Source organism: Oncorhynchus tshawytscha, linkage group LG21 (assembly GCF_018296145.1).
Source record: "Oncorhynchus tshawytscha isolate Ot180627B linkage group LG21, Otsh_v2.0, whole genome shotgun sequence".
Classification (NCBI taxonomy): Eukaryota; Metazoa; Chordata; class Actinopteri; order Salmoniformes; family Salmonidae; genus Oncorhynchus; species Oncorhynchus tshawytscha.
The window spans coordinates 14,141,297-14,153,531 of NC_056449.1; the positions used below are offsets into that span (position 1 = coordinate 14,141,297).

General features: G+C 40.3%; 1 protein-coding gene across 2 annotated transcripts; it reads left to right on the plus strand.

Moving 5' to 3' along the window:
- The first annotated feature begins 629 nt into the window (after positions 1 to 629).
- LOC112221008 (homeodomain-only protein) lies at positions 630 to 11,907 on the plus strand. 2 transcript variants are annotated; one of them, XR_002948965.2, is made up of 3 exons: positions 630 to 746; positions 1,025 to 1,314; positions 11,587 to 11,907. XR_002948965.2 is itself a non-coding variant. In XM_024383048.2 (2 exons), the coding sequence occupies exons 1-2, from the start codon at positions 1,165 to 1,167 to the stop codon at positions 11,662 to 11,664; spliced, it is 228 nt and encodes a 75-aa protein (XP_024238816.1). In that variant the 5' UTR covers positions 896 to 1,164; the 3' UTR covers positions 11,665 to 11,907. The 2 variants fall into 2 exon arrangements, 1 of the variants encoding a protein (XP_024238816.1); XM_024383048.2 differs by lacking the exon at positions 630 to 746 and having other exon boundaries at positions 896 to 1,314.
- Positions 11,908 to 12,235: the final 328 nt, after the last annotated feature.

Genomic DNA, 12,235 nt, shown 5'->3' on the forward strand with positions numbered 1-12,235 from the left:
TCAACCTTTTGGGGGACCCAACCAAATTCACATAGACATGTGAGTTATAGATCTGTCATTATCATTGAACGCAAGTCTAAGCAGTGGTATATCTGTTCTATATGCACTATTTAGATGTTTCCCGTCTTAAGTTTAGGTTATGCTCTTTTACTCTTGGTTTTGTACATCGGCTTCAAACAGCTGAAAATACAATATGTTTGGCTATGGGGAAAATATTTTACAGAGGTTTAGATGGTGCAATAGTTCTCTACACCATACTTGCTTGTTATGTCACATAAACTGAAATTTGGTGAACTATTAGAATTTTAGCAACCTGGAAATGGCAGAGACATTTCTGCATAGTGCACCTTTAATGGTTTGTTACAATTTCCTCTTGGTTTATGGCATCCTAAGACTCTAGGGTAGTACCTCCCTGAATGGCAATGTATGATCGATTCCATTACATGTTCCAAGTAAGTAAATGACAAGTAATTACATGTTTATTACAGTTGTAGAAATAAGTTGAGGGGGAAAACTCCAAAACGGTACGATTATTTTACACATTATTTCAAAGCATGTAGCGAATTTCATGGAACGATACTATTTGGTTGAAATAGAATAACCTGATCTGGCAGGTTGCAGGTACAGCTGCGGCAGGGGCTGGAACACACAGCCTCGTGCATTCCTGACGTCACCAGGCATATGTTACATACTGTGAAGAGACCAGAATTGTCAGCAGTTGAGTGGAAGAAGCTGAAGCACTATAGGTATGTTATGGAAATATTTAAACTTTTCTAGTAGACCTACTGTATTCATATATTAATGTGTATGTCACTTTAAAACGTGCTCATATTTTGTTGCTTCAAACTTTAATTAAATTTCACATAAAAGGGGAGTGTTCGGTGAAACTTGCTCTGGGATAACCACTGTTGACAGTAGTAGCGTTTACACGGTCCACATTCTCAGTCAGTGTGACATGCTTTTAGGTTGTTAGTTTCGCAGGGGCTGTACTTGTAAAACGATTTCTGTTTGTTCTTATCTCCAGCATTTCCTAGTTGCCACTGGTGTTTACTGGCCAACGGACGTCATTTGCATTGGAACTTCAAACACGGAGTGTTCTAATTTAGTGCCTAGGCTACGTTATAAAAACGACTTCTGTGGCCGATAGCTCTTTTTGGAGGGAACATGGCTTCAAATGGGATAGAAAGTATGCAGTTAGGGGAGGATCAGATCAAAATTCTGGAGGAGAATTTCAACAGAGTCAGCAAGCATCCGGATGAGTCGACACTCATGTTAATCGCAGCTGAAAGCGGACTAACCGAGGAAGAGACAGCGGTGAGTGTTCACTGTTCAATTATGTTCTCGATGTTGTTTTAGGCCTAATGATAAGGTTACGCTCTCTAGGAACATATACTTTTTCTATGAAGGATACAATGTTGCGAGGAAAGAAACTTTGCTGAGGATGGATAGGCTGGAAACGCTCTATAATGATTGACACCACACACAATTGCCAATACTCTAAATTCAGTTAATATTGCAAATTGAAAATCAACAACAATGTCGACAATCAAATGGCTACCTTATTTATCTTGAACAGAAAAAAGCAATTCAGAGAGTTACACATATTTGGGAACCTATAGGCTATAATGTTGTTGCAGTGTGCTTTCCAATGAGTTTTTTCTTCTTTTTTTCCGCGCACCATTGAACAAATAGGCTGCTATGTAGCAAGCCAATTTTCCAGAGACAATTGGTATTTCACTGAATAGGCGTAATGGGCCGCAGATGAGAGTGGTCAGCAGAATGATCGTTGTTTTGATGAGATATTATCGACCTCTATTATGCTACCGAAATATCTAGCCTTTATTTTTGTATTCAGTGGGAACAATGTCAACAGAGAATAGCGTGATACGGACAGCGCTGACTCTGCGCGCGTCCACGCCTCTTTGCGCGCCTCATTCGGGTCGTATGCCATGCCAGTGCCACTGTCCCCGAAATAACACGATGATGACATTTTTAAATAGAGCATTTACCCATCATCACAGGAATTCCAAACATTCTAATAATAAATACGAACACCAGTGGTCCTAATGAAATTGGGTTACATAACAATGTTGCCAGTTGGATCAGCTTTGGATTCAGTCAAAACATAAATTGTATTAAGTCTATATTTGTTGTTTGACCTTACTCTTGATCATGTAATAACCAAGCCATTGAGTAATTCTACGGCATGACAGAAACGGATATAAAGTGTCATGGTGGGGCCTATCCTTTGTTTGAAGTTATACAGACATCTCTATCTAATAGAATTCCTCTTATGTAGAGGATAGTTATTCTAATTCAGTATTTAAGCTGTTTTATATCCTTGTTGTAATGCACAGTGTTGTTTATTGTCCTTTTTACATAGTCTACTGTAGTTGATGGAGAAACAATATGTTCCGTTTCAGGATTCACAATACTGCCCTACCAAGCAAAAATGCAGTAACTGCTCATAGCGTGGAACTGACAAAAAGGCTTTTATTTACCTTGGTTTCACAGTAACTTTATGCAATTACTGCTAGCATAACCCACATGTTCTCCAGAACACAATACAATAGAGGCAGGATACTTGTCCACATGATTAAGTATGTATTTAATGTAGCAAAAATGACATAACTAATTTTCAACCAAATGAGCAGTTACTGCCTTTTTGCTTGGTAGGGCAGAATACACCTTTGGTGTTGTTTTGGAGGAAGATATGTGAGCTGGGTTCATTTTATAGGGAAATTGTGAGTAGGTACTGTGAGCAGATTTTGTCCCACATATTATTTGCATTAACAAATTGAGGATTATCAAGTACAGGTCATGGCAGCCAGTATGACACATGTTTCTCAAAAGGTTCTCCCTCTCTCCTCTGCAAACCGTTTTGGCATGCTCACCCCACTGCTGTTGTGACTGCATGTTTCCATTGTGAGTGCACAAAGATGGGAGATGCCCAGTCAACTTGACTGGACAAATGTGGTTCTGGGTGTACTTGGCCCTCTGACTTCATTTACAGAGGATGTTTTTAACCACCTACTGTTGGAACATGAATTGGAACATGGCGCTGGCTGTTTAATAGTCATTACAGTACCTTAAGGGAAGGGCACACCCTGTTACCACTCCCTCGCCTGCATAAAGAGCATTTACAACATGTTTCTACCTCTTTACAAAGTGTTTTATACCAGTGGTTCCCGTCCCAACCTTTGTTGAACCTTGGCACATCTTGATGGGACATACTATTCTGCAGCACACCTAAAATGTCCCTGTTCATTTATTAAGTGGTATAATGACCTCTATCTCATCTGGTCCATACTGCAAATATATCTATTTTCTGTAACAAATGTTTTTTAATAGATTAAATAGGGTTCATTTGAAATATTTTCCTTACTCATGATGGCTAATTTGTAGGTACCCCTTTACGAGCATCCTGCGAATCTGTGCCAGAAAGTAGTTCCAAAATAGTTATTTAGTTTTGAACAGTTTGGGCTATAGTCCAGCGGTTTTCTGCATTGTAAAGGTGTAAATACAGACACAAAGCCATGCTCCGTTTGTTTCTTCAGCAGAGGTTGTGGTATAGCTAAGCCCAAAACCATATATTAATAAATAAAAGTATCTGGCTAAACCTAATCAGACTTGCCTGTGCTAATAGTTTTCACAGACCAAATAAAATGCTACAAATGATTTTTGTCATGATGCGCGCCCATCAAATGATACAAATGTATCAACAGCCTGAGTGCACTGGACTTCAAACAAAGATAAAGATCTAACCATGGATGCAACTTTTACTAGGGATGGGGACGAGACTGGACGGACATGCGCCCGCATTCTGAAATTGCATTTTTGTCCTCCCCAGTTTTATTATTGGAATGTGATACAGAATCTGTTACAGTGTGCTTTAGGATCATGTAGAGCGGTTGGGTAGGCTGTTTGGAGTGTTTATTCGTCTCAATAAAATAAAGTAAAAATAATAATAATATATATATATATACAGTGGGGCAGAAAAGTATTTAGTCAGCCACCAATTGTGCAAGTTCTCCCACTTAAAAAGATGAGAGAGGCCTGTAATTTTCATCATAGGTACACTTCAACTGTGACAGACAAAATTAGAAGAAAAAAATCCAGAAAATCACATTGTAGGATTTTTAACGAATTTATTTGCAAATTATGGTGGAAAATAAGTATTGTGGGAGAACTTGCACAATTGGTGGCTGACTAAATACCCCCCCACCCCCCCACTGCTAAAACAAAAGTTGCGCCCCTGGATGCAACCATGTGCCATTTAATGTATTATCTGACCGGCACAAGTGCTCCCAAGTCAAAATGCTATGTGCACTCCACAGGTCACGTTTATAAATTAGTGTCCCAAAAAATGATCAAGATTAGGAAAAGTTCCGCGGCACACCTGACGGGTTTCCACCACTTCTGAATTTGCCCCCATTCATTTTCAACAGGAGCATGCGGAGCAATGCACAGGGGATTGTGGGAAGATGTGCAGAGCGAACCCTGCTAGTGGAGAGATAGAAAATGTTTAGCTCTGGTCTACTTTATGCAACTTGCACACTGCCGTTAACCAATCAGGTGAGGAGCAAATGTTTGCTTGAAAATCTTCCATTCGTGAAACATAGTTCCATCTGTCATTAGTTCCGGGCAACACAACCAAAAAACATGGAGCTAACAGCAATTGAAGAGGGTGAAAGGATTTCCTACTCCAGCTGTCAGAAAAGGGAGTAGGTGTACTAGTTAGAAAGGACAGGTTGTCGGATGACATTATGAAAATATTCCCCCTAAAGAGGAAAACTATCAAGACAGACCGAGAGATAATAGCTATCTAATTAATAAAATTATGCCTGTTTCTTTGTGATGTCTGGGGAGCTGCGAATGCCTGTCTGCAGATGAAGAGGTCCCAGTGAATGTCCCAAGAGAGACTGCTGGCACATCCTTGTATGCCACGGGTTGTATGTGTACTTATGTTAGCAAATGTTGTATCCCAACAATACAGTTAAAAATCGCACACAATGTAGGCTACAAACTCATTACAACTGGAGCAGGTCAATCCTTCTTCTGAAGGTGTGCTGGGTGTTCAGGCTTCTGTCCCAGCCCAGCACTAACACATCTGATTCAACTTATAAAACCTAATAAGTTGACAATAATGAGTATTATTGCTGGGCTGGAATAGAAGTCTGCTCATCCAGTAGAGTAGGGAGTGGAGCAAGGTTGGCCACCTCTGGTATGTTTAATCACCTGAAATTATGCTTTAGTAATAATAGCCTACTTACTAAAATGTCTAACATTTACAAACAAGTTAGATTATGTTGATTCAATGAAGTGAAGTGTTAAAAACATTATACAAGATGAACTAGGGTCGATGTTCATTCATCACAGATCACAATTCTGAAATAAAAAGGTGTGAAAGGAATCTGTCTCTAATTTGTCTCAGGATAAAAGGCCATGTGAACCCATTTTGCAGCTTATCATAGTGGCATGCATCACCAATGCAGCCATAGGCCTTCAGTATGATGGCATAACTGGCCTAATGGGCATGTGCAATTAATGTGTCCCTTGTCAATGTACATATGAAGCAGAGAATAGCTAAACTCACACATCATTTGCATATCGATGAGTTAGCTATACAGTGCCTTGCGAAAGTATTCGGACCCCTTGAACTTTGCGACCTTTTTCCACATTTCAGGCTTCAAACATAAAGATATAAAACTGTATTTGTTTGTGAAGAATCAACAACAAGTGGGACACAATCATGAAGTGGGACGACATTTATTGGATATTTCAAACTTTTTTAACAAATCAAAAACTGAAAAATTGGGCGTGCACTTTCAGTGCAGCAAACTCTCTCCAGAAGTTCAGTGAGGATCTCTGAATGATCCAATGTTGACCTAAATGACTAATGATGATAAATACAATCCACCTGTGTGTAATCAAGTCTCCGTATAAATGCACCTGCACTGTGATAGTCTTAGAGGTCCGTTAAAAGCGCAGAGAGCATCATGAAGAACAAGGAACACACCAGGCAGGTCCGAGATACTGTTGTGAAGAAGTTTAAAGCCGGATTTGGATACAAAAAGATTTCCCAAGCTTTAAACATCCCAAGGAGCACTGTGCAAGCGATAATATTGAAATGGAAGGAGTATCAGACCACTGCAAATCTACCAAGACCTGGCCGTCCCTCTAAACTTTCAGCTCATACAAGGAGAAGACTGATCAGAGATGCAGCCAAGAGGCCCATGATCACTCTGGATGAACTGCAGAGATCTACAGCTGAGGTGGGAGACTCTGTCCATAGGACAACAATCAGTCGTATATTGCACAAATCTGGCCTATATGGAAGAGTGGCAAGAAGAAAGCCATTTCTTAAAGATATCCATAAAAAGTGTTGTTTAAAGTTTGCCACAAGCCACCTGGGAGACACACCAAACATGTGGAAGAAGGTGCTCTGGTCAGATGAAACCAAAATTGAACTTTTTGGCAACAATGCAAAACGTTATGTTTGGCGTAAAAGCAACACAGCTCATCACCCTGAACACCCCATCCCCACTGTCAAACATGGTGGTGGCAGCATCATGGTTTGGGCCTGCTTTTTTTCAGCAGGGACAGGGAAGATGGTTCAAATTGATGGGAAGATGGATGGAGCCAAATACAGGACCATTCTGGAAGAAAACCTGATGGAGTCTGCAAAAGACCTGAGACTGGGATGGAGATTTGTCTTCCAACAAGACAATGATCCAAAACATAAAGCAAAATCTACAATGTAATGGTTAAAAATAAACATATCCAGGTGTTAGAATGGCCAAGTCAAAGTCCAGACCTGAATCCAATCGAGAATCTGTGGAAAGAACTGAAAACTGCTGTTCACAAATGCTCTCCATCCAACCTCACTGAGCTCGAGCTGTTTTGCAAGGAGGAATGGGAAAAAAATTCAGTCTCTCGATGTGCAAAACTGATAGAGACATACCCCAAGCGACTTACAGCTGTAATCGCAGCAAAAGGTGGCGCTACAAAGTATTAACTTAAGGGGGCTGAATAATTTTGCACGCCCAATTTTTCAGTTTTTGATTTGTTAAAAAAGTTTGAAATATCCAATAAATGTCGTTCCACTTCATGATTGTGTCCCACTTGTTGTTGATTCTTCACAAAAAAATACAGTTTTATATCTTTATGTTTGAAGCCTGAAATGTGGCAAAAGGTCGCAAAGTTCAAGGGGGCCGAATACTTTCGCAAGGCACTGTATATTCTCAATTTAAAATGATAGACGTACAGTTGAAGTCGGACGTTTACATACACTTTAGCCAAATACATTTAAACTCGGTTTTTCAAAATTCCTGACATTTAATCCTTGTAAAAATTCCCTGTCTTAGGTCAGTTAGGATAACCACTTTATTTTAAGAGTTTGAAATGTCAGAATAATAGTAGAGAGAATTATTTATTTCAGCTTTTATTTATTTCATCACATTCCCAGTGGGAATGTTTACATACACTCAATTAGTATTTGTTAGCATTGATTTTAAATTGTTTAACTTGATCAAACGTTTCGGGTAGCCTTCCACAAGCTTCCCACAAAAAATGGAGTGAATTTTGGCCAATTTCTTCTGACAGAGCTGGTGTAACTGAGTCAGGTTTGTAGGCCTCCTTGCTCGCACAAGCTTTTTCAGTTCTGCCCACAAATATCGGATTGAGGTCAGGGCTTTGTGATGGCCACTCCAATACCTTGACTTTGTTGTCCTTAAGCCATTTTGCCACAACTTTGGAAGTATGCTTGGGGTCACTGTCCATTTGGAAGACCCATTTGCAACCAAGCTTTATCTTTCCTGACTGATGTCTTGAGATGTTGCTTCAACATAACCACATAATTTTCCTGCCTCATGGTGCCATCTATTTTGTGAAGTGCACCAGTCCCTCCTGCAGCAAAGCACCCGCACAACATGATGCTGCCACCTCCGTGCTTCACGGTTAGGATGGTGTTCTTCGGCTTGCAAGCGTCCCCTTTAACCTCCAAACATAACGATGGTTAGTATGGCCAAACAGTTTTATTTTTGTTTCATTAGACCAGAGGACATTTCTCCAAAAGTACGATCTTTGTCACCATGTGCAGTTGCAAACCGTAGTCTGGCTTTTTTATGGCGATTTTGGAGCAATGGCTTCTTCCTTCCCTGTTTTACTGTGGATATAGATACTTTTGTACCTGTTTCCTCCAGCATCTTCACAAGGTCCTTTGTTGTTGTTCTGGGATTGATTTGCACTTTTCGTACGTTCATCTCTAGGACACAGAACATGTGTGGTATGACGGCTGCGTGGTCCCATTGTGTTTATACTTGCGTATTATTATTTGTACAGATGAACGTGGTACCTTCAGGCGTTTGGAAATTGCTTCCAAGGATGAACCAGACTTGTGGAGGTCTACAATTATTTTGTTGAGGTCTTGGCTGATTTCTTTTGATATTCCCATGATGTCAAGCAAAGAGGCACTGAGTTTGAAGGTAGGCCTTGAAATACATCCACAAGTACACCTCCAATTGACTCAAATGATGTCAATTAGCCTATCAGAAGCTTCTAAAGCCATGACCTCATTTTATGGAATTTTCCAAGCTGTTTAAAGGCAGTCAACTTAGTGTATGTAATCTTCTGACCCAATGGAATTGTGATACAGTGAATTCTAAGTGAAATAATCTGTCTGTAAACAATTGTTGGAAAAATTACTTGTGTAATGCACAAAGTAGATGTCCTAACCGACTTACCAAAACTATAGCTTGTTAAAAAGAAATTTGTGGAGTGGTTGAAAAACGAGTTTTAATGACTCCAACCTAAGTGTATGTAAACTTCCGACTTCAACTGTATATAGAGCCCTTTTGCATGGAACTTCCTTCCATCTCACATTGCTCAAATAAACAGCAAACCTTTGTTTCAAACAAACAGATAAAGCAACATCTCGTGGCACAATGCCTCTCCCCTATTTGACCTAGATAGTTTGTGTGCATGCGTTGATATGTACAGTGCCTTGCGAAAGTATTCGGCCCCCTTGAACTTTGCGACCTTTTGCCACATTTCAGGCTTCAAACATAAAGATATAAAACTGTATTTTTTTGTGAAGAATCAACAACAAGTGGGACACAATCATGAAGTGGAACAACATTTATTGGACATTTCAAACTTTTTTAACAAATCAAAAACTGAAAAATTGGGCGTGCAAAATTATTCAGCCCCTTTACTTTCAGTGCAGCAAACTCTCTCCAGAAGTTCAGTGAGGATCTCTGAATGATCCAATGTTGACCTAAATGACTAATGATGATAAATACAATCCACCTGTGTGTAATCAAGTCTCCGTATAAATGCACCTGCACTGTGATAGTCTCAGAGGTCCGTTAAAAGCGCAGAGAGCATCATGAAGAACAAGGAACACACCAGGCAGGTTCGAGATACTGTTGTGAAGAAGTTTAAAGCCTGATTTGGATACAAAAAGATTTCCCAAGCTTTAAACATCCCAAGGAGCACTGTGCAAGCGATAATATTGAAATGGAAGGAGTATCAGACCACTGCAAATCTACCAAGACCTGGCCGTCCCTCTAAACTTTCTGCTCATACAAGGAGAAGACTGATCAGAGATGCAGCCAAGAGGCCCATGATCACTCTGGATGAACTGCAGAGATCTACAGCTGAGGTGGGAGACTCTGTCCATAGGACAACAATCAGTCGTATATTGCACAAATCTGGCCTTTATGGAAGAGTGGCAAGAAGAAAGCCATTTCTTAAAGATATCCATAAAAAGTGTTGTTTAAAGTTTGCCACAAGCCACCTGGGAGACACACCAAACATGTGGAAGAAGGTGCTCTGGTCAGATGAAACCAAAATTGAACTTTTTGGCAACAATGCAAAACGTTATGTTTGGCGTAAAAGCAACACAGCTCATCACCCTGAACACCCCATCCCCACTGTCAAACATGGTGGTGGCAGCATCATGGTTTGGGCCTGCTTTTCTTCAGCAGGGACAGGGAAGATGGTTCAAATTGATGGGAAGATGGATGGAGCGAAATACAGGACCATTCTGGAAGAAAACCTGATTGAGTCACGGAGATTTGTCTTCCAACAAGACAATGATCCAAAACATAAAGCATGGGACGGAGATTTGTCTTCCAACAAGACAATGATCCAAAACATAAAGCAAAATCTACAATGGAATGGTTAAAAAATAAACATATCCAGGTGTTAGAATGGCCAAGTCAAAGTCCAGACCTGAATCCAATCGAGAATCTGTGGAAAGAACTGAAAACTGCTGTTCACAAATGCTCTCCATCCAACCTCACTGAGCTCGAGCTGTTTTGCAAGGAGGAATGGGAAAAAAATTCAGTATCTCGATGTGCAAAACTGATAGAGACATACCCCAAGCGACTTACAGCTGTAATCGCAGCAAAAGGTGGCGCTACAAAGTATTAACTTAAGGGGGCTGAATAATTTTGCACACCCAATTTTTCAGTTTTTGATTTGTTAAAAAAGTTTGAAATATCCAATAAATGTCGTTCCACTTCATGATTGTGTCCCACTTGTTGTTGATTCTTCACAAAAAAATACAGTTTTATATCTTTATGTTTGAAGCCTGAAATGTGGCAAAAGGTCGCAAAGTTCAAGGGGGCCGAATACTTTCGCAAGGCACTGTGTCAATGTATTATGTTTCATGTTTTGTGTTGGACCCCAGGAAGAGTAGCTGCTGCTTTTGCTTCAGCTAATGGGGATCCTAATAAAATAACAAAATAACAAATACTGTGAGACGACTATTTTGTGTAAAAAAAGCAACAAATGATTTATGCACATCAACTATTGATATTGTTTACATTTATTTGACTCTTTATCTCAACAGATCCGTTAAATATTTGTAAATGATTCAAAATGTTCTATGTGTAATACATAGCATAATAAAGTCTGGGTGTGAGACAAGGCAAAACAGTCCAATCCAGACATTAAATGCTTTAGAAAATAAACAAAAGAACAAAATTGAAAGCTGAAAAAAAAGGTGTGTTTTAATGTCTACTGAAAGGTAGAAATGACGTTGCCTCGAGCAGCACCACAGCTATTGTGAGATGCAAGACTATGCTCGCACACATGGCACGGGTTGTATCCACGCTGTTACAACGTGGCAGCAGTGGGACCTTCGCTCTTCAACTCTCCTAGTTGTTGCGGAAATTGACCCACTATGCTGTTTACTTCGTGCGTTTACATCATATTGCTGAGTCTACCTTTAAGGTTGGGGTTGGGTTTAAAATCAGATTGTATGACTTTCTGGCTCTGCCAGCTAGTGACTACCCTGCAGATCTGCCTCCTGTACATGAGTAATCTCAATAAATGCCAACCTGCCCTGCATAACGGAAAACACCTAGGGGAAATTGCTTAGGAATCTTAATGTCATTATGAGTTTGTTCAGTGTATAACCTACCATTACCTCTCCCAGGTCAGTTTACAGATTCTGTGACTAACGCTCCAATAATAATGCTATTTGGAACTAATACCTGGTGGAACAATAGCAACAATGCCGTGGTGTGACGTCACCTGTCTCTGACACCTATCTTGGGCTCTTTTTGTTTGTTCCAGAAATGGTTCAGGCTACGCAATGCACGGTGGAGACAGGCGGAGGGCCTTCCAGCTCAACTGGGATCAGTGAAAGACTGAAATTGGAGTGGTGAAGGAAACCTCCCCCTCACCCCGTTGCTTCTGACTGATTTGCCACGCCCTTACTGACCAACTCCCAGGACACATCAACCACTCATACCTTCCTTCCATCATTCTCTCTCCTTTGTATCTAAGCTATTTTCATTTAGTGAATGTGTGAAGTGTAATGCGAGTCAATGTTTTTTTGCCAATATAATTGGCATGTTTACAAATAATAATAAATAAACAAACATATATTATAAATGACGTAGATTCTTTCATGCTGCATGTTATCAGTATGAGGGGCCTCCTGAACTTAATGAGGAAGTACTGTAGGGTACAATGGCAGAAAGGTTTGGAGGGGGGGACTTTGTTGTAAGCCTTTGTTTTGTGCATCTCTCAGCAGGGAGCGGGATAACATTGGGCTTTCATGGGACTATAAAACATGTGAGGCAGCGCTCATGTTATGACACATTCAACAGGAATCAGCTGGCCCTGTAACAGAGACTTGGGGTCGATGGCTAATTTGAAGGGAAAGGCTTTACACGTAAGCTGGGATCAGAGCAACCAACTGCCAGCAGGTGATGCCACC